Source organism: Cyprinus carpio, chromosome A12 (genome assembly GCF_018340385.1).
Source record: "Cyprinus carpio isolate SPL01 chromosome A12, ASM1834038v1, whole genome shotgun sequence".
NCBI lineage: Eukaryota > Metazoa > Chordata > Actinopteri > Cypriniformes > Cyprinidae > Cyprinus > Cyprinus carpio.
The window spans coordinates 17,253,507-17,276,347 of record NC_056583.1 but is presented as its reverse complement, the minus strand read 5'-3'; the positions used below and the strand labels follow the sequence as shown (position 1 = coordinate 17,276,347).

Below are 22,841 nucleotides of genomic sequence, written 5' to 3'. Positions count from 1 at the left end.
TATTGGCACTTGTGTCCCAGGGGTTCATTGGTCATTGATATTTTATTTTTTATTATTATTTATTTATTATTTTTTTTTTGCAATTTTACTCACAATGTAATTTACACCACAGAATGCTATTGGTGTTAAACACAATACATTGTTTGAGATGTGCTGGAAAAGACACATGTTGTGGAAATGGACACTGTTAAGCATGGTCAGCAGACAAAACTAATCAGAATCAGAATCAGAAAGAGCTTTATTGCCAAGTATGCTTACACATACAAGGAATTTGTTTTAGTGACATAAGCTTCCAGTACACAAAAGACAACAACAACAAAAAACAAAAAACAAATTGCAAATAAATAAATTGTATGAACAGTTGCGCTATAGATGACAATGGATTAGAATAGAGTAAGATGCAGAAATGTACTTGGATGGAGGAGTAACAAATAAATATAAGAATATTGCACATTTAGCATAAGTGGGGAACATTTAACTGTTCATGAGGTAGATTGCCTGGGGGAAGAAACTGTTCTTGTGCCTGACTGTCCTGGTATTTGCGGCTCTGAAGCGCCGGCCAGATGGCAAAGGTTCCAAAAAGGGGGTAACTTGGATGAGAGGGATCCAGAGTGATTTTTCTGAGCCCTTTTCCTCACTCTGGATGTATACAGTTCTTGAAGGGTGGGCTGGGGAGTACCAATAATTCTTTCAGCAGTCCGAACCGTTCTCTGTAGTCTTCTGATGTCTGATTTTGTAGCTGAACCAAACCAGACAGTTATTGAAGTGCACAGGACAGACTCAATGACGGCTGAGTAGAACTGTTTCAGCAGCTCCTGTGGCAGGTTAAACTTCCTCACATATAATGAGAGTGTGCAAAGTCTGTTTTAAGACACTCCACAGGACCAGAAGTACCTAGCTGAAGAAACACCCCTGGATATATATACATATATATATTTTAAATGAAAGGTGCTCTTTTTTCACTCCTCTCTGTCGTATTCCCTAGAAACTCACACAGCTGTTGCTATGTTAACTCCACTGCTCAGCTAAGTGTGAGGATTTTGTTGAGTTACGAGCATACAAAAATGTTCACTGATGCTTTACCAATATTGAGTGGAGTTTGAACAGTTTCGTTTTAATGAGGATTTAAAAAAAAAAAGGCAGACAGAGAGAGGAAAAAAGAGAAAGGACAGAGACCATGACAGCTTTAACTCTCTCTGAGCGTCTGGGTTTCTCATGGCAAGTCTTTTGTTTGGTTTTGTTGCTTTTGCAACTGGAATGCATCTCTTTTCTTACTTCACCATCTGTCTTCCACTTGTGCAGAAAGTACTTCCACACTGGGTGAGATGCGTTGCTGATGAAGTCCATAGGAAAACAATGCAGTACAAAGCATCAGAGTGAACGAGCAAATCCACATGCATTCTTACTATAATATATCCTTAATGTAGTAATTAGGTTTATTAGAAGCCAGATGTATTCATGGGAGCATTTTAAGGAACATGATAGCCATCACAATGTGAGTGTTGCATTTATCATGCATAGTAATTACAGTCCATGGTCCAACAGCTAGCTCTGATAGTTTAATAGGCTGCGGTGTCATAGTCATAAGATGCTGGCATGGATGGATGAGCCTAACCTTTAATATTCTAATTCAAGTGCATCTCATCAGATTCTGATTTAGTTTGCTGTTGAAAAGAAAGTCCAAGCTCTGTTTTACGAGCCAGTTTTATTTTTGTCTACTGTAACACACTTGGTAGCCTTATGGTTAAAGTTCAGCTCTAGCAGTAGCTGCGACCCAGAAACCAGAGAGTTATTGAGATCTCTATCATGCTCTATCACCATGGATACCAGTAATGCACTTGACCCGAGGTCGCTCCAAGAAGCCTGTGTTTGAGCTTACTGACTTTAAGGTCTATATGTTCTATATGGTCAAGATCAAGACAAGCAACATATGCTGTAGACTTGTGGACTATATAGATATCTGTGGTTCACAAACTGGCAGTGGTATGAATTGGAATTATTAAACAAGCATTCATCAGCTGTTGTTTTTTTTTTCTTTTCTCCTCACTAAAGGTGAGCTTTCGATGACCCGCACCATCTGCGGGTTGAGAGATCAGGGACCGGCCCCTGTGAAGTGTTGAGAGCTGAGTTTAGATGTGATTCCCTGCTGGATTCATTGTAAACCTCCCACTCAGCCTGCTAATGGCCTGTTGTGTCACAAAGGCACATGCACACTGTGACCAGAACACATGCAGTCCGAGATTATGAGTTACAGAAATAGACATTTAGACCACGTGAATGGTTTTTAAACACAGGTTTACTATACATTAAACACATTTGTACATTTAATTATGTACAGTTTCATATTGGGTATCTGTCAATTATCTTTAGTAAGATAAATTAAAATGAAATAAATTACATTTTTTATTTTAAAACTAGGCCTGTAAATCCTCAAAATCCTCAAATTTAATCAAAATAATCTCAGTTTATTTGTAGTTAATGTGTTTATGCATTAATTTCTTTCTTTTTTTTACAAACTAAAATATTGTCTTATTTGTGTAAATATTGAGTTTGGCAATTTTGTGTGGATGAAACTTGAGGCATATTAAATATGTATGTATATAAATAACACTAGACTGAGGTAGATTTCTGCAGCAGTTCTTTTTATTTGTGGCTTCTCTCTTGCTCACACCAATGTAATACTGTGTCCTGTTTTCATCTCATCATGTCTGAACACACAGAAATCAATATTGCTAAATAATCACTGCTGCTTGTTGCTCATTTGCAAGTCTCCCCTGATAAAAATGTAAAAAATAATGTAAATGTACACTACTGTTCAAATGTTTGGGCCTGATGAGATTATTTAATGTTTTTGAAAGCAGTCTCTAAAGCTCAAGGCTGCATTTATTTGATCAAAAATACAATAAAAATAATATTGTAAAATTATTATATCCGCTTTAATATATTTTAACATATAATTTATAGCTATCTGTGATGGCAAAGTAATTACATGAAATTTCAGCAGCCATAACTCCAGTCTTCAAAAATCATTCTAATATGCTCATTTAGTGATCAAAACACCTTTCTTATTATCATCAATGTTGAATTCTTTTTTGCTGCTTTATAGTTTTGGATTCTTTTAATAGTTTACAACTGATGCAAATTCTGTATATAACAAACAGTATTAAAATGCATTGAATCTCAATCACATATCAACGTTAATCTGAAATAATAATAATAGTTAAAAGTTGATAAAGTTTCCCAACACTTTAACTTTTTTGTAGACTTTATGGTTTTTACTGACCGAAGGGAGTGAACATTTTTGAAAAACCTGTAAATTATACACACTTTACAGAGAAGACATATCTGACATTCTCCAAACTGACAAACAAGTAACAATTCTGAAATGTTCTTTTTCTCTTTCTCAGGCTCTAGGAGGCTGAAATGGCCAATCCTCAAGGGTGTTGGGGTCCCTCTCTTCAGCTCCTCCTATTCTTTCATCTGTTACTCGATGTAGTGCCTTCCTGTCAGGGACGTCCATTCTTTGGCCCTCCTTCTGTCAACGTGGCTGTGGTTTTCAGTGGTTTGGCCCACCACAGTGAGATCAAGGGCCGTCTAAGTCCAGAAAACTTCCTAGACATGCCCCTGGAAGTGAACCCCATCACCGTGCTGGTGAATGACACTAACCCCAGGGCTTTACTCACACGTCTCTGTCAGACTATGGCAGCAGAGAGCCTCCACGGAGTGGTGTTTGAAGATGACGTGGACTCAGAATCTGTGGCACAAATCTTAGACTTCATCTCTTCTCAGACGTCCATCCCCATCATAGGCATCAGTGGAGGTTCTGCAGTAGTCATCCCACATAAAGTAAGTGTTGAAATGAGGCAGTGGTAGATCTTGGGCATCTGTCAGCTGAAAGGAAGATGGTTTAACAAGTAATGGGGATTTTCTGAGATTACAATCCACTGCACACTTATGTTTCTACGAAAGAATTGTCCTTGCAAGGTAGAACCTTTAGATCACCTAAAATATATATTTTAATTAACTTTATTTTTTATTATTGTTTTATATTTAACCATTTACAGAAAGTATTTACTGGGTCACATTCATGAAACACAAGCAGATCAAATTTCTGTACAAATGATTCATAAAGCTTTCATAAACATAAAGCATTCATAAAATGATAATTGAATTAAATGCGACTGAAAATTATGTGATTGTGAGTTGCGAAAAGTTGTTCAAATGATTTTCTTTGGAACAAACAATCTACATAAATCATTCGTTAAAGCTTTTGTTTATAAGTTTTGACAATTTACACAGAAACAAAATTAATGATTTACACCGAAATGTGCAGAAAAGTATATTTTAAATAATCTATAGAAGTTTATATATATATATATATATATATATATATATATATATATATATATATATATATATATATATATATATATATATATATATATATAATTCATACAATTTACATTCCAAAATTGAATGATTTACACAGAAATGTGTTTGTTACACAGAAAATAATTTGTGAAAACTTTTTGTCCATAAATGTCACATATAGTCAAATGCAGTAATTGTACTTACAAAACATTTTACAAATGATTTAAACAGAAATTGGCTTGTTTCATGCATGAGGTTCAATGTGTGTGCCAGAATAACAGTTAAGGTTCATAAACATTACCCAATCATCTACGAAAAAATATATTTGAGTTATTATCATACAACAACAAAATCCCCTGAGCTTTACTCAGAGATGCAGTTAAACATACAAACCATACATACATCAAAGCATGAAAGAAAAACATAATATGTATTTCTATGCAAGTCAAAAATAACTGCTGTGAGGTCAAGAACCAAAGCATGTTCATGTGGTTTGTGTGTGTATTTTTCAGCAAGCCCCCTGCAATTATATGCTATTGAACAGCTGCATGGAAAATGATTTTGTGGGGTTTGAAAATCAATAGGTGTTATGATGTGTATAACCAGCAACCAACAGTTGTGTCCCATTTTCCTCTGATTACTGAGAGGTGTCGAAACTTCTGAATAACATCAAGAAATAATACAAAATTACAGCTTTTAAATGCCCATTTTTAAGGCGACTGCATAAGAATTTTCCATGACAGTAATTTTACATTCAGGGTGTAGTTAGGGCATTTTGTGTACATTTATGTCTGGTGGCAGCTTAAACTGTGAATGAAATAAATACACAGTCATATCTGTTACTGGGAAGGAACAAACACAAAGCAGTCTGAACAATCACACAAATGTCGTGGTTTTCACTTTTGAGAAACTTTAATTATTCCATCTCTAGTAGAAAACAGCCATACAGGTTTGCAACAGCAGGAGGTTGAGAAAATGATGACAGAATGTTCATTTTTGGCTTAACTAACGCTTTAATTTGAACAATTATTACTAAAGGCACATGTAATTGTGTTGCTTTTTTACTATTAGCACACGCTGTGTGGATTTTGCAGCATCTGATATGGGAAATCCACAACGTTCAAAAAAATATGTTTTTTAGACAGTAAAACAATCGCTACACATGCAGACTGGCAAAAGATGTATATCTTTAAATGAGAAACACAATAGCCCTTGATTTAATGGGACAGATGAGTATCTTCAATACCAGCTGTATGAGGACTCCTTCCTGCCCAGCTGTCATTTTACAAATGCCTTTCAGACTTTTTTTTCAGATGCAGAAAAATGTTGATAAGGTGGGGGGGAAAGTGGAACAGAAAGCCAAAAATATGCGTTTGTCTCCAATGCCAGATCATTGTTTAAGAACTGGATTAAAATGAAGCATTCTGGCAGGGATGAATTTTTCGACACTTTAACCATAGAGCGTGAGATATAAAGATCCTGAATAATTTGCCAAATCTTTTGAACAGCCCAGTGACCATGTTCTTATTTTTAATAAATCTCTGGCTTCCTTCATATTTATCATTTCCAATTCTCATTTATCTAATAGAGTTATAATATTTTGGACAGAACTCAAAAAAAAAAAAAAAGAATAGAAAATTGATTAATTCTGACTCTTATGTCAGTCCAGTGAAATCAATCAAGCTGCCACAAAGAAATAGCATAAAGCTGTGAACCATATTTCATTGCACTCTGAACAACCACACTTCCAGATTATGGATTAGGCATTTAATCTCCTTTGAGAAATGCATGCATATCATATCATATGAATATGATGCGATTATACTATTCCTTTGTATAGGCATGTGGTGGGTGGAGTCAGAGACATGCGACAGCCTGTTCTACTTTATTTGAATCTGGTCATTTTACAGCAAGACAAACCAATGTATATTGCACATGTAAATCCCATGCAATTGAATAAGCCGTTCCTGATTATTTTTTCTAGCATGAGGAATTGGACTGGAGGTCACAAACATCTGGTATGGGATTTCTCATGAAATCCCAGTAGCATGAAACACTGTGTCAATGGCCAAGTGCCTTGCAAATAAATAAAGAGATCTTAAAATACCTTTCAGGGCAGATCTTCCCTTTTTGGTGAGTGCCAGCTCCAGACATTAGCTTGAACATAGCCTGGAATTTAATTTAGTAGCATTAAATATTATTTCTATATATTTTAATATTATTTAATAATACGTCTCTCAGGACTTCACCTAAAAATGAACACAAAAGAAGATATACTGAAGAACATTTTGAAGAATGTTGATAGCCAAAAAGTTTTAGTTTGGTTTGGTTGGACTTTCTTTGTATGGACAAAAAATACTGTCACCCTGTATGTTCCACAGGGTGAACTTAAGCTTTAAGGTATCCTGAAGATTCACGGCACTCACTGAAGCTCATGGGACACATTTCATGCCCAAAGTGTGTACATGTAATACCTATTACCAAAGTCCTGGAGGGATCATGCCATTTTACTGCTTGAGTGCATTTTTTTCCAGACACAATACAAGTTTTGACTACTACGGCATGACTTGTCTTGTCAAGGCGTGTGAGTGCTAATCACAGGAGAGCTGGTTCTGGGTGATTGTATAACTTCTTAAAGAAAGAAATCTGTCAGAAAAGGAGGACCGGTGAGTCCCAGAGCACCTGACTTTCACAAGCCCTCTCTCTCTCCAAGAGGTAGCCTACTTTAACCACAGAAGTTATTTAAAGGACACCGGATCAGTCTGTCAGGAAAGAGGAAAGCTCTAGTCAGAGAGGAGTCTTGGGAGAATGTCTCTTGGCTCCTGACACACCCAGACCTCCATACCCATTTTTCTCACTTTGGAACTTAATTGGACACCACCTCCTCTGGTACCTTTGAGTCATCTCATGCTGTGCAGTGGAAGTAGAGGCGGTTTTCAGTGTAGGGCATTAGGACACTTGCTAGTTTTAAGTTAAATAAGTGCAAGTGAAATTAAAACAGCACTTTATAGTACTCACTATTTTTTTCATGCACAACTGTGGCTTGATATTGACACTAAGTATGATGATTCACACATTTTTATATGCAAATATGTTATATATATATAGCTTTTTATAGCATTTTTTCAAAGAGCGCATCATACCGACATAATATTGAACAGCTGCATGGATAAACGAGTATTAGGTGTCAAGTGTAAAGTGGGATTACAGAGAGAGGAATAATGGTTGAAAGTCAGGCAATAAATCAAGTCTGCTACGCGTGGCTGTGGTACAGATAGGATCAATAATCTAGTGAATTGTCTTTGCGTTGTAAATCCAATTCTCGTATCTCATACTTTGGAACACATTCAAGGTTAATGTTGCTCAGTAATACATGTTATTTCAATGGTATGAGAAAGTCTTATGTACCATGATTGAGTTACTATGGATCTCCTGTATGTGTTCAGCATCTGTAGAACTGAAATGCAGAAAATTATAGGGCTGTGTGAGTTATGGTTGATATCAGAAGCTCATTCATTAACAATTTAAAACATACATACACTACTTTTCAAATGTTTGGGGTCGGTAGGATTTTTTTGAAAATGGTTTTGAAAGAAGCTTTATGTTCAGGCTGTATTTATTCAAAAATAACAAAAGCAGTAAAATTTGATAAATATTATTACAGTTATAATATAAACTCAGCATTTATTTGAAACAGTAAAGACAGTTAATGTTACAAAATATTTCTGTCACTTTTGATCACTTCAGTGTTTTTTCTATTCATTTTGTATGAAAAGAATAATAATTACTGACCCCAAACTTTTCAACAGTGGAGTGCATAAGTGAATATGTATTTAAATGCATTTTACCTAATTTAAAGTGTGGTGTTGTGGAAGCTACTTTAAATGAGGTTTTTAAATATATAACTGTATAATATACACTAGAGAACAAAATTAGAGAACAACCTGCAGTTTCCTAAATTTCAAGGTCACTGCTTAGTTCTATTTGAAGTTATCCTAACAGGGGTAGAAGGGCAGTTTTTTAAGCATATTTCATAAATTAATTGTATTCTGAAGCACAGTAAAAAAATCTTAAATTAGACATTTGAAAAAGAAAATTAGAGAACACACAGATACTTCCAAGTTATTGTGTTAATATTGCACCTGGTACTAATTTCCTTAATTATATGACAAACCCATTTAACAGGCAGCTCTCCTCTAATTTTCACTGAGATTGCAAGATGGCGAGCCAATCTAATGTGACTGAAACTCTGTGACAGGAGGTTGTCCAGATGAAGATCAAATGGATGACCCTTTCAGCCATTGCTATAGAAGCTGGTCACTCCAAATCTGTGATTTCTAGAATATTACAGCTTTACAATGACACTAATTCATTCAAGTCCCCCACAAAGGCTGGTCGTCAACGTAAGATACATGAACAAGAATACAGGATAATACGGAGGCTCTCAATGGGGAATCGTTCAACACTGCAGGTGGAATTGCTCACCAGTTCAGCTATGAACAGGGTATGGATCTATCTCAGCACGTTCAACAAAGTTAGACTGAAAGTGCACAGAATGAACATTGAAATGAAATATTGAAATGGCCAGCCCTGATTTAAACCCAACTGAAAATTTCTGGAAAATCCTTGGCAACAATGTTATGGCTAAGAAACCCACTACAGTTACAGTACTATGGAAGCGACTGGAAGAAGACCCATATCACACCAGTGCAGTCTGAGAAACTAATGATATCCTGCGGCTGCAGTTGTCCTGAAATCATTCAAAGCAGGGGCCTCTACAATTCCAATTTCATATATATATTTTTTTTTTTGCCTCAGCTCGTTCTTCTGTAAAGCAGTATAATGTGAAGAGAAAAACACTTCAGAGCTGCTTGTTATTGAAAAGGTTTCACTTTGAAAACAGAGATAATGGCATGTTAGAAAACAAGAGCTAAAGGCTAGTTCATACTGTTGTTTCTTTTATGTACTTCACAACATTACTTTAAATTATCAGTCACACTATACATTTATAGTTTTACATTTGACCTTATATATCATGTTGAGTGTAAAATAGATTACATGTCTTGAGGTTTATTTCTTGTAATGACTGCATATATATCATAAAACATCTTGTTGTCCTTAAATAACAAATTTATGGTACCCACATGTACTAGATAAGCTGTAAACATTCATCATCAAATGCAGAATTAAATCTACTGCATCTTCTGTCTTGATTCTACAGGCTGAAGGCTCTACCTTTCTCCAGATGGGAGCTTCTATAGAGCAGCAGATAAATGCAATGTTCAAAGTGATGGAGGAGTACAACTGGGGCAATTTTGTAGTGATCACCAGCTTGTATCCTGGCTATGAGAACTTTGTGGACTACATCCGCTCCTTCACGGACACCAGTTACTTCCTGTGGGAGCTTCAGGATGTGCTGAGCTTCGAGATGTCAGTGGGGGCCAATGACATCCGCACACGTAGACTACTACAGCAGGTAGACTCGCAGGTATATCTAGTGTACTCTTCCCATGAGGAGGCACAGTACTTGTTCAGAATGGCCTCTGATGTAGGGCTGCTAGGGCCTGGATACATCTGGGTCATCCCCAGTCTGGCTGTGGGGAACCCTGAAGTGTCCCCTCCTGACAGTTTCCCAGTGGGCGTCATCAGTATTATCACAGACCGCTGGAGGAAAACATTGCGCCAGAGGGTTCGGGAAGGAGTCTCAGTCATAGTAAAAGGGGTGCACAGTTTCCACAAGTACAGAGGTTTCATTCCCGAGGGTCACAGTGACTGCAATAGTCCCGTCAAATCGTACACCAACAATTCTCTCTTCAGGTAAGTATTTTTCAGATTGCTAAGTAAAGGTACACTCTAAAAAATGCTGGGTTGTTTCAACCCAACTTTGGGACAAATATGGACTATCCCAGCTGTTGGGTTAAATTTTTTTAATTACATTTTTAACCCAAAAGTTGGGTTAGTCCATATTTGACCCAAAACTGAGTTGAAACAACCCAGCATTTTTAGAGTATATTTTTGAAAAACACCTTTAGATTTGTTTGTTCAAGAGAAGGATATAAAACCCATGTCTTCCCTAGTGAAAGTAAATTTTAGTATACTTTTTTTTTGTCAAATGTGATCACATCAAATTCAACAGGAAAGTTGAACAAATCCTAAAAATCCTATAATTTTTTATTCTCGCAACTTAATTTTCCTCTGGAGATTCATAAACATCTTTCCAGACAATACATGGCCTTCTTGTGCTTTTTCTTGTGGTCTTCCTCCATTGTAATGAGACTGGGAGATTCTCCAGATTTCCTTGTTAAATCTGCCATTCACCTGGGAGTCACTGTCCTCATTAAATAGTGTTCCAATTTCCTCTCCAAGCTTTCTGTGATCAAGCGTATCAGAGACACATGAGTGACTGGGTCCTCCATCCGAAATGTTTCCAGGCTTCGGTGCTGTTCAGGTGTCTGCACATCTCTCTAGCATAAAAAGAAATGTCTGTCAGAAGACAGTTAAGAGATCTTTAAAGAACTGGCTTTGAGACAGGACACGGACCTTCTTTTCAAACATGGTGACTGGTTGGGCAGTATCAAAGGATTCATCAGGTGGCAAGAAAGAAAATATTGTCTTGGAAAAACTTTTTATCAATAGAATGGTCTGAGGTGAAATGGTAAGATGGGTACAGGAATAAATTTACTCACCTCCGTGTTATTTCATGTATCTTCTTCACATGGTTCTTGTTAATACAATGTAAAAAACCAACAATGAAAAAAGGAACATAAAAGTAAGATGTTAACTTAAGTCAGTGAGAACTGAATCATTGAATGAATCCTTATTTTCAATGAATTTTGTGTATAAATCGCACTGATTTGTTTTCAAATCAAAATTCAACTCACTCACTGACATAGTTTGTTTTTATATAGCACATTTTAATACCACAGAGCATCGACAAAAGTGCTGTACAATATCAACACATTTTAAAAACACATCCACACCATAACACACAAACAGGACAGCTAAAATATAACAAAAAAAAATACCTCAACATTCTGCTGGGACACTAGGGAAGGAAAATGAGACTTCAGGTGATTCTTAAAAACATTTAGAGTTGGAGCATGTCTAATATGTGGCGGAAGCCTATTCCAACGCTTTGGAGCAGCAACTGCAAAGGCCCGATCACCCCTTCGCTTATACCTAGTCTTCTGTACAATTAACGTAAATTGATTAGAAGATCTTAAAGGCCTAAAGGGCTTATACACCTGTAAAAGATCAGAAAAATAAGACGGTGCTAAACCATTTAGAGACTTATAAACAAAAACTAATGACTTAAAATCAATCCTTAATATTACTGGCAACCAGTTCAGTGAAGACAGAATAGGACATACATGCTCCCGTTTACAAGTCTCTGACAACAGCCTCGCAGCCGCATTCTGAACTAATTGCAGTCTGTTTAAAGTTTTTTACAACAGGTTTACAATAAGTGGTCAGCTCACCTAAATTTAACAGATCAGGAAGTGCAGGGTCCCCAGACCAGACAAACTCTGTTTTACTCACATTGAAATAAAAAAAAAATTGACGACAACCAGGTCTTAACCTCAATTACACATTTCATAAGAGAATCAGGGGCATTTCCATCATTGTTCTTAAAGGGCATATTAATTTGTGTGTCATCAGCCTCAAAATGGAAAGCAATTTCATATTTATAAAAAAATTATAAAATGAAAATAAAATAGGGCCGAGAATAGACCCTTGAGGAACCCCTCATGTCAGTGATACAGAGGATGAAAAAGTCTGACCAATGTTGACAGAAAAACTCCTATAAGAAAAACTCGATAAGAATGATCCAAACCAATCGAGAGCAGAACCCTGAATGCCAACTGCCTCCTCAAGCTGGGAGATAAGAATCCCATGATCTGTTGTGTCGAATGCTGCACTAAGGTCTAAAAGCATAAGAACCACAGAGTGGTTTGGTACTCTTAATAGCACAGACTCTGTACTATGGTAGGCCTTAAACCTGATTGAAAAACCCCATAAACAGAATTCTGATCCAAAAAGCTCTGCAGTTGAGTTAGAAAAATCTTCTGTAAGATCTTAGACAAAAAATGAAGTTTTGAAATAGGTCTAAAATTGGACAACAAAGTTTTATCCAAATTTGGCTTTTTTAAAAGAGGCTGCACAACAGCATGTTTTAACGATGATGGCACCACACCAGAAACAAGGCTACTATTAATAATAGACAAAATACTAGGGCCAATAATGTCAAATACTGTCTTAAAGAGCCTCCATGGAAAAATATCCAGTGGACAGTTAGTAGGTTTAATCCAACCTACAATCTAATGGTGAGTTTTGCACTGCCATTAAATGAAAATAGTCTATGTGAAGTTAATTTTTTTTTCTACAGACATTGTTATTCAAATTTTAAAAGACATGAGGGTGAATAAACAGTGACAAAGTTTTCATTATGGTATTCATATTTAGTGCATATTTGTCTAGTATAAAACACTGAGATTGAATGGTTGTTTATGAGCTTTGCTGTTTACAAAGTAGCTAAATCTCAGTGATGGTGGATAAGATGGATATAGAGCTGTGTATTTGAACTTCTGTCAAGATTTTTTTGTTGATAGTTGTTAGTCATGTCAGGATTTTAGCCATTATGAATTATGAATGTCTGTATAATGCTAGCTGCTGCTGCACTTTGCATCAGTAAAATTAAATGACAATGTTAAATCCTGCCTCATGTTCTGCTCCACCCGTAGCTGGTCCTATAAGTGAACAATTTGTTAAGGAAAAATGTTCAGGTCTATAAGACAAAGAGGATTAAAAGAGAGAGAATGAACACTGTAAATGTATTAGTGTCTGTACACTCTGATTTATTTTCATTTGACTTAGTGGAAGAAAAAAAAATATAGGCTTGTATTTGAAATGTCCTCCTTTCTGTGCCCGATAGTCTTCTGTTTCATTTCAGAGACGGATAAAATCCAGGCAATTGTACAATCACTTATAATCAAATCTACTTTTTATGGTTTACTAATTTAAAGCTGCTACATTTGTTCTACAGACATATGCTAAATGTGTCATGGGAGCATAAGGACCTCTCCTTCAATGCTGATGGCTATCTTACTAATCCTTCCATGGTGATCATTGCTTTGGATCGAGAGAGACACTGGGACAAGGTAGGTCTTACAAGATGATAAAAAGTATGATAAAAGTAATAATGTTGTAACATTTCAGAGGTCACCACACAAAGCTACTGTAGTAGAGGGAACACACAGCTGGAGATACGGTCTCCCTTGTTGCAGTCCCTAAAGTGTTTTATCTCTTCTTTATAGAAGTAAGTGGTTGGAAGTCATATCTATCTATTTCTGGAACATCTATTAGAGTAACACTACAATATAATGACTCCGTAATTACAATTCACTACATTGTACTGTAGTGGGACTGGGTGATAGAGCATAGCACTAGTGACGCCAAGATTATGGATTTGGATGCCAGGAAATACACTTTTGGGGATGCACAACTGTTTTCAACATTGTTAGTATGCTAGAATTATTAATGTTGAAAACTGTTTTTTGCTGCTTATGGTGTTTGTGAAATCGGTGATACATTTTTTTTTCAGGATTCTTTGATGAATAGACATGTAAAAAGTACAGCATTTATTTGAAATAGAAATCTTTTGTAACATTATACAGTAAATGACCTTACTGTCACTTTTGATCAGTTTAATGCAAAACTTTTTCTTTTATTTATTTTAAAATCTTTCTTTCCCCAACCTTCTGAATGGTAGTGTATCACAGTTTCCAAAAAAAAAAAAATATATATATATATATGTGTGTGTGTGTGTGTGTGTGTGTGTGTGTGTGTGTGTGTGTGTGTGTGTGTGTTGGACCATTTCAATAACTTTTAGCATTTATTGATCACAGATTTTTACATTAATACAACAAGAATCATAACAGCCAGCTTCACAGGCTCTTCCAGCACTAGAGATTTATTACCATCCACACCAGGTCATGATGCAATTACACTTGGCTCTCTGAAACAGTCCTTTCTTCCTCACATGGCCAGCCCTCCAGCGCTTTGGCCTCTGTGATAGGGACATGTGTAGGCTGTCTGGCAATGTGTGAACACCACCTGACTACAAAAAGAGATTAGGGAAATAAATAGAGATCAAACTGACATCCAAATTTGCATCCGGTCATTACACCCTCCACTAGGTGGATTAGAGGATACGGATATTAGAGGATGTGTGTTGTCGTCTAAGACTGAAATAAATATTACTGGGTAAATGCGCTCAGATTCTCAGACCTGTTAATGGCAAGAAGATGGCAACAAATTTTAAGCAAAGACCATTTGTAACCTCATTTTGAAAATAGGTTTTAAAAAGTTACGAACCTGTAAAACCTGTTTCTGTAAATTTCAGCGGCTTGATACACTTTTCCTTTTGTACCACAATTATACGTAGCATTTCAACAATCCATTTTAACCAGCTACTGAATGTGCTGCAATTTAAATTAATTACTTAAAATAGATAACTGTCACAGTTTTTAGCACAAACAAACCCTCTTTTCTATTTAAATTAGAGTCATTACACACTGTGCCTTGTTCATTTTCCATTGATCATGACAGCAGTAATTTATCAAATGAAGAGCAAATGATGGAGCAAACTGTTATAACTGGGCATATATCCAGCCACGTGTTGTCGACAATTTTGCACTTTTACAGAGATAAATCAGGCATCTGGATCACAGTGGTGGAGCGATACTGTGCAGTTTCAGCATAGGCTAGACTCTAGAGTCTGCTCTATTTAGTGTGACATACAAATAGTGTACAGCACAGATTTTGCAGGTGTGTTTGCTTATTTGCATAATTCCTTTAGTAAATTAAGCACTAAAACAATGCAGACAGTGTGTGCAAATAAACTGCACAATTAGTGAGAGTAAATCATACTCCTGTTAAAAAGTGCATGACAAGTTGAGTCACATGTGAAGGAGCTGCAAAGAGATTGTTATTTTTGAAAAGTTTTGATTTTGATTTCTTTTCTTTTAAAGTCTTTAGTTTTAACACCCTCCTTTGGCCTTCATGGCTCCCCTGACCCCCCTCTGTGTGACATAACAGTTTATCTATATCTGGTCACCTTGCTCTGTAGCCCCTCTCATGCTCTTATTGACACTCTCTGCACCACCTCACTTTCCCATGCTGTGCACACCCTGCTCATGTTGTGTGCTGAAGTCATTAACGAGATGAATCATTTCTTCCCTATTTTAAAGTACAGGGGTACTGACAGCACAGAGACTGTGTTTCTCTACTGGTACCGTGATAGTATCTCCAAGACAGACAAAGCCCAAATGAAGCAGATCAATCTGTGATAAACACTGGTTTTAAAAAGGGCCTCATACATCTGTGTAAGTACTTGATTTTGAAGGAAATGTAAGAACGATGGTTTCACTTAAGAACATCAAGTGGCAGCCTGAAACAGTATGAAGCTTATTTGTTGTCCAAATAAGTAAACAAAAACAATGCCATCTTCTGAGAATTCTGTCTAATTTGTCTTGCTTCTGACAAATATGTAATGCTTAATGAGACACTCTGCCTTTGACGACAACAACCAAGCAACCAAGTTTTTAAGACTATTTTGCAAGTTACTGAGCAGTAAAAGCTAGTAGGCCCTATATCTAATATAAGTAAAAAGGTCTCCAACTTATTTAGGACAAGTAAACAGTCAGAACAAAGACACATGACAAGCAATAGAACAAATAGATACAACAGAATACAACAGACATAACAGTCTGTCTAACAGTATTCAGGTAAGAGATATTACAGAATCTGAATAATCAAATGTAAAATACACTGCATGAATAAAATATACATTGATTTTTATTCAAGCTAAATGTACTTTGTGTGTTCGTGCTACAGGATTCAGTTGTCTTTCATGGTTTATTGTGCTTTGAATAACTCATTTTAATATCTACCACATCACACGCTTTGCTTTCTGATTCATCCATGTTTCTTTATTACTGTAATGTGTTAAAAACTTTACAAAGTTCTGTCAATTGAGTATATTTACATATGGAGATTTAAGTCTTTGGAGATCACTGCAGTGCGAAGTAAGAGACTGATCTGTTTACATTTTTTCTGAGACATGGTTGACAGATAAAATACCGGACTCTGGAGTTAAGCTAGTGGGGCTAACACTCCACAGAGCAGATAGAGTGACCTCATCAACTGGGAAACTCCATGGAGGAGGAGTTTACACAAACAACTCATGGTGCTCAGGTGCGAGAGTGATTCAGAAATCCTGTTCTCCAGATGCAGAGCAAATGGTTGTCAAGTGCAGACCCTTTTACTTACCACATGAACTGACAGCTATTATGATTAGAGCAGTGTATGTCCCTCCAAGTGCTGATGTCAAAGAGGCAATGGGAGAACTTTATAATACAGTCAGTCAATTACAGACTTCTTATCCCAATGCAGTTTGCATCATTGCTGAGGATTTTAATACGGCAAACCTTGAGTCTGTTCTACCTAATTTCCATCAACATGTTGCATTGTTGCATGCAACAAGAGGGGAAAATACACTGGACCATCTTTACACTAACATCACAAAAGCATACACTGAAGATCCCTTACCTCACATTGGCAGCTCTGACCACTTAACTGTACTAATTAGGGCTGGGTACAGGCCGCGGGTGAGAAGAGAGCAACCCACAGTAAAGGAAATTAGAGTGTGGCCACAGGAGGCCATTCCATCTATACAAGGTTGCTTTGAATGCGCACAGTGGAGCATCTTCAAGGATGCTGCAATATCTGGTGACTGTATAGACCTGGAGGAATACACAGAAGCTGTGCTGGGTTTTATAAACAAGTGCATTGATGATGTGACTGTTAAAAAAATCTATCAAGGTGTACTCTACCAATAAGCTGTGGCTGAAAGGTGAAGTTTGCTTCTTACTGAGGATCTAAGACTCTGCATTCAGATCTGGTGACACAGTAGGGTATGCAAGAGCAAGGAGCAATCTGAAAAAAAGGCATTCGCCAGGCAAAAAAGGCCTTTGGGATAAAGTTGTCCACTCAGTTCACCAACACCAAGGACACAAGGTGTTTATGGCAGGGATTTTTAAATGGCCACTGGCCATAAGCCTACAGCAAAAGCAATGGACAATGATCCCTCTCTTCCTGATGACCTCAATGAATTTTTTTCTCGGTTTGAGGTTAAGAACACTGGAGCTGCATACATGCAGGAACAGCCATCTGTTCACCAGGCACTGTACCTGACAGTAGACGGTGTCAAGAGGGTCTTTACTAAGATCAACCCACGGAAGGCTGCTGGGCCTGACCATATCCCAGGTTATGAGCTAAAAGGGTGTGTACAGCAATTAAAGGGTGTTTTTTGTGATATATTTAACATGTACCCACCTGTTTAAAAAGCTCCATTATTGTCCCACTCCCAAAAAAGTCCAATCCATCCTCAATGAATGACTACCATTCAGTAGCCTTAAGCCACATTGCCTTGAAGTGTTTTGAGCAGCTAGTGATGAGTCATATCAGGTCTTGTCTCACAACAAACCTGGACCCGCTTTAGTTCACATATAGAGCGAACCGCTCTACTGAGGACACAATCAAGGACACAATCTCCACCCTGCTTACTAATTGACTTCAGCTCAGCATTTAATACAATCTTGCCTCAACAACTGGTGGAAAAGTTGTTGCTGCTGGGTCTGGATTCAGGAGTGTGTAGGTGGATTATGAATTTTCTGACAGAGAGACGACAGACAGTCAGAGTTGGCAGTTTAACATCTGAAACAATAACTGTGAGCACAAGTACGCCACAAGGGTGTGTTCTGAGTCCTTTATTGTTCTCACTGCTGACATATGGCTGTACTGCCAGTTTTAACATCAGTCAAGTCATCAAGTTTGCAGTTGATACCACTGTTGACGGCCTTACATTGATGCAGTCAGGAATAAGATACGCAACTTGGCTGTTAAATAGCTTTCTTCCTACAGCTATCAGGCTGCTAAATCAGATTTTGTGACTTTATTGTGGTTAATTTTTTTTAACACATTCAGAGTACTTTAAATAACTTTACTAGAATATTTATGTTTTAGTAGATAGGCTATTCCAAATAACAGATATCTACTCTGACCGAAATCTGGTTTGTGCCTCAGAACAAGAATAGAATACTCTGATCTTACAGCCATTATATTCTGCTGAATTACTATACCTCTCACTTTCACCACACAGCCTATTTCAGTCTGGTCTGAAATTGCTCACTAAACAGCCAGAAATAACTACTGGGCTTTGTCTGGATTCATTCTTTAGATATAAAGAACCGTTTCAGAACATCCTCATTTAATGTGCAAATAAGATGTTCTTTAGTGCTCTTGTCATCATTGCTAATGATCAGATGTGATGTGCCACCAGGCTGTCATGTCATTCACACCTGGAGTCCGGAGATTGAATATATTTGTTCTGCTGAAGTTTATGAATGATTCTTCAATAAATCTCTGTTGCCAAGGCTTACCTAGCTCACTTCCCCTCACAGCTAATACCATAACCAAACATGGATTACAATTCCCAATCCGAAAAGCCTCCACTGCATTTGGGAAAGGCTGTCAAACAGCTGCTGCACAATTAGTGGCAACACTTTCCTGAGCTTTCCTGTCTTTTGTAGTAAAAGGATATGCAACAGTGGACTCTTTTTAGCTATTTTATGTTTTTCAAAAAAAATAAAATATATATATATATATATATATATATATATAAAACAACACCAGCTAATGGACTGCAGCTTTTAAATTTTAGGAGTGTATGTTCTTCTCTCATGTACCTTTAAAACAGGGTCCCATGGACGGACAGTAGATTTGTACTTCTCCCCCTTGATATTTAGGTGTGACTCATGGATTCTTGGGAAATTTTAGCTGAGGCATCTTTGAAGCTAGCTCTCCATAGTCTCTTTTATGCTGAGCTGGACCAGTGGGTTGAGTTCTCTCTGGATAATAGGGCTTTTCCACAGTCTACAAACAGCTCTGTAAAGATTCCCGATGAGCCTCTGAGCCCTGGGAGATTTACGGCTTTGTGCAACACCTTCATTACCGGAGTAGTATAAATTCTAACCATTATTACAAATTTATTCCAAGTTCAGAGGAAAAATCAAAAAAAAAATAAATAAATAAGAGCAATAAAAGAGAATACCATAAGAAAGCTTTGGTATATTTGATTATACATCATACTGATGGTGCCATATGCGAATAATGTATTGTATTAAACAGCAGATGAAAAATACAACATACCGATGAGGAAGACACCATGAATTGGACTTTGGAACATTTTCCTTTATCACTCCTGTCATTTTCTTGAATGTTTGTGTGTGGTTTTGCCTATGAAAAGGTACTTACATTGAAGAAATAAAAAGGTGGAATGAAAAACTGTTAGTCCTGTGTTCCTGTGTCTTGTGTTTTTCTCCCCATGTTCTCCCCATGACCTAGTTTCTCCCTCATATCTGATTATGTACAATAGTTCCAGGTGTGTCTTGTTAATTCCTTTATTAGTCCCATAATTTAAGCCCTGTGTGTTTCCATGTCCAGCGTCCGGTATTGTTCGTCGATTCCTTGGCATCAATAAAGTCTCTATTTGTTCTGGATTCCCTCAATCTCCTCGCTCCTTTGTCTCCTCATCACATCGTGACAGAATACCAGATTTAAATAATACAGTAAGCGGCGCCCCTTATCCCCGTTTTGTTTTGTTGTTTTTTTTAAGTTTTTTTATTTTTTCTGTTTTCTCCCCGCAGCCATGGAAGTAGCCACTCAGTTCTCTGCCCTAGCCCACAGATATCCCTTTCATCGAATATGCTTGGGGATTCTGCGGGCTCGCGACGGCGTTGGACGACACCACTATCAATTCTTTGTTCTGGATCGGGGCCAATTACTATCGCCTCGTGGACCTCCCAGATGCCGCAGGGCTAAGCTGGAGGGAAGGAATCCTCCAGTGTCTGGAGAGTGTCCGTCCCTGATCCATAACCAGCGCGTTGTCAAGCCCGCTGGCTGTTCCATTATCAAGCCCGCCAGCTGGTTCACTCCCAAGTCCTCAGCTGACAGCAGCCTGATCCTTAACCCCAAATCAAGGGAGGAATCTGAGGAGAAGGCGACTGTTGGCTCGAGCCTATGAGTCTGCTCCAGTGTCGGCTACAGCCCCTGAGCCCGCTCCAGTGTCGGCTCCAGCCCCTGAGCCCGCTCCAGTGTCGGCTCCAGCCCCTGAGTCTGTTCCAGTGTCGGCTCCAGCCCCTGAGTCAAGCCCCTGAGTCCGCTTCAGTGTCGGCTCCAGCCCCTGAGTCTGTTCCAGTGTCAGCTCCAGCCCCTGAGTCAAGCCCCTGAGCCCGCTCCAGTGTCGGCTCCAGCCCCTGAGTCTGTTCCAGTGTCGGCTCCAGCCCCTGAGTCAAGCCCCTGAGTCCGCTTCAGTGTCGGCTCCAGCCCCTGAGTCTGTTCCAGTGTCGGTTCAAGCCCCTGAGTCCGCTCCAGTGTCGGCTCCAGCCCCTGAGTCCGCTCCAGTGTCGGCTCCAGCCCCTGATTTCTTTCCAGTGTCAGCTCCAGCCCCTGAGTCCTTTCCAGTGTCGGCTCCAGCCCCTGAGTCCACTCCAGTGTCGGCTCCAGTTTCCACGTTCAGACCAAAGAGGGCTCCAGTCCCCACGTCCAGACCAAGGAGGGCTCCAGTCTTCTATGCTGTTATAAATATCTTATTGATTTACCTTATAAGCTCAGAATTTCATCTTACTTTTTGGCCATATAAACATCAGCAACTTTACATATTTTTGCTAAATTTTGGAATCTAAATGAAATTTTTTACCTCAACAAGTAGGAGCGTTATATTCTCCTATATCATATGAGCCATAAAAACCTGATGTAAAAAAATATGATATTCAACAGATTTTTTAAAAAATATTTTGTCTAAAGGTTCAATAAGTGAAAGTGAAAGTGACGTGACATTCAGCCAAGTATGGTGACCCATACTCAGAATTTGTGCTCTGCATTTAACCCGTCCGAAGTGCACACACACAGAGCAGTGTACACACACACACTGTGAACACACACCCGGAGCAGTGGGCAGCCATTTATGCTGCGGCGCCCGGGGAGCAGTTGGGGTTCAGTGCCTTGCTCAAGGGCACCTAAGTCGTGGTATTGAGGGTGGAGAGAGCGCTGTACATTCACTCCCCCCACCCACAATTCCTGCCGGCCCGAGACTCGAACTCACAACCCTTCGATTGGGAGTCCGACTCTCTAACCATTAGGCCACGACTTCCCCTATTAGGCCACGACTTCCCCAATAAAGTTTTCCATTAAAAAAGGAAAAAAATTCTGACTATTATTTCACTTGTCATCCTTTACAGGTTTAATGAAAATCTAAAAATGCAGGGTTAGTTTTAGGTTTAAGGGATAGAACATATAATTTACTCAATATAAGAACAATAGAAGTCAATGAAGAACACCTTTGCTTTGTTTGCAGTTTGTAATGTTTAATCCCCATTTAAACCTGTTCTGAAACCCTCCACAGGTAGGAAGCTACGAGGGAGGGATTCTGCAGATGCGATACCCTGTATGGCCCCGTTACGGCAGCTTCCTGGAGCCCGTGTCTGACAACCGCCACCTGACTGTAGCCACGTTGGAGGAAAGGCCTTTTGTCATCGTGGAAAGTGTTGATCCTGCCACGGGCACCTGTGTGCGCAATACTGTGCCGTGTCGTCGGCAGTCCAACAGGACTGAAAGGTACATCTGTCAATGTGTCTTCAAAAGGTCAACATCTGTAGCTCTTGTTTACGAAGATATTCCTCAAATGGGCTTGTTTATGAGACCAGTATCTAGAAAATGTATAATAAAGAGCACAGGCTCCACATTAGATCATCCTCTCTCTGCTGCACATGCAAACGTACTCATTTGATTGCATTGATCCTAAAAATGAATGGTCTCTTATTAAGGAGAGCAGTAAAGAGTGTCCGCTGGATGGATTGTCCCCACTATAGTGATAATAGGAACCCATTAATAATTTTAAAATAAGAGACAGCATCCTTTTCTCTTTCTAGAATGATTCACCGTACAAACACAAAGAAGAACATCTGAAACAAAGGACAAGAAAGAGTTTTACTTAACTTTAGGTAAAAACATCTAACAATATTATATGATTTTTGCCAGCTTTTGATATTAGAAAACAAGAAAAAAATAGTCTCCTAATTAAAAAGAAAAGTCTAATAAAGCCAACACAAAATTGGCAAACATTCCCATTTAGCAATATGCTGTGAGAGTCACTGAGTCAACTTTTTACAGTCCAGCAAGCTTATTACACACTATTGTGGTGTTGCATCTGTGAGATTGTACAGAGTTCAAGATGCAGCACCCCCCCACACCCCCCCCCCCCCCCCCAAAAAACTATTATTTGCATGACTTATCTTAATGCAGGTCTTATACATACACAGTTATTATGCTCCAAAATGATGACAAAGCTT

General features: G+C 38.2%; 1 protein-coding gene across 1 annotated transcript in view; it reads left to right on the top strand.

The window, feature by feature from the left end:
• Positions 1 to 22,841, top strand: part of LOC109100002 (glutamate receptor ionotropic, NMDA 2C-like) — a 40,871-nt gene that overhangs the window by 4,029 nt on the left and 14,001 nt on the right. Inside the window, exons 2-5 of the mRNA XM_042767917.1 lie at positions 3,408 to 3,846; positions 9,593 to 10,188; positions 13,415 to 13,529; positions 21,896 to 22,107. Coding sequence (XP_042623851.1) covers positions 3,424 to 3,846; positions 9,593 to 10,188; positions 13,415 to 13,529; positions 21,896 to 22,107 — 1,346 coding nt within the window. The 5' untranslated portion in view covers positions 3,408 to 3,423. The remainder of the gene's footprint in view (positions 1 to 3,407; positions 3,847 to 9,592; positions 10,189 to 13,414; positions 13,530 to 21,895; positions 22,108 to 22,841) is intronic.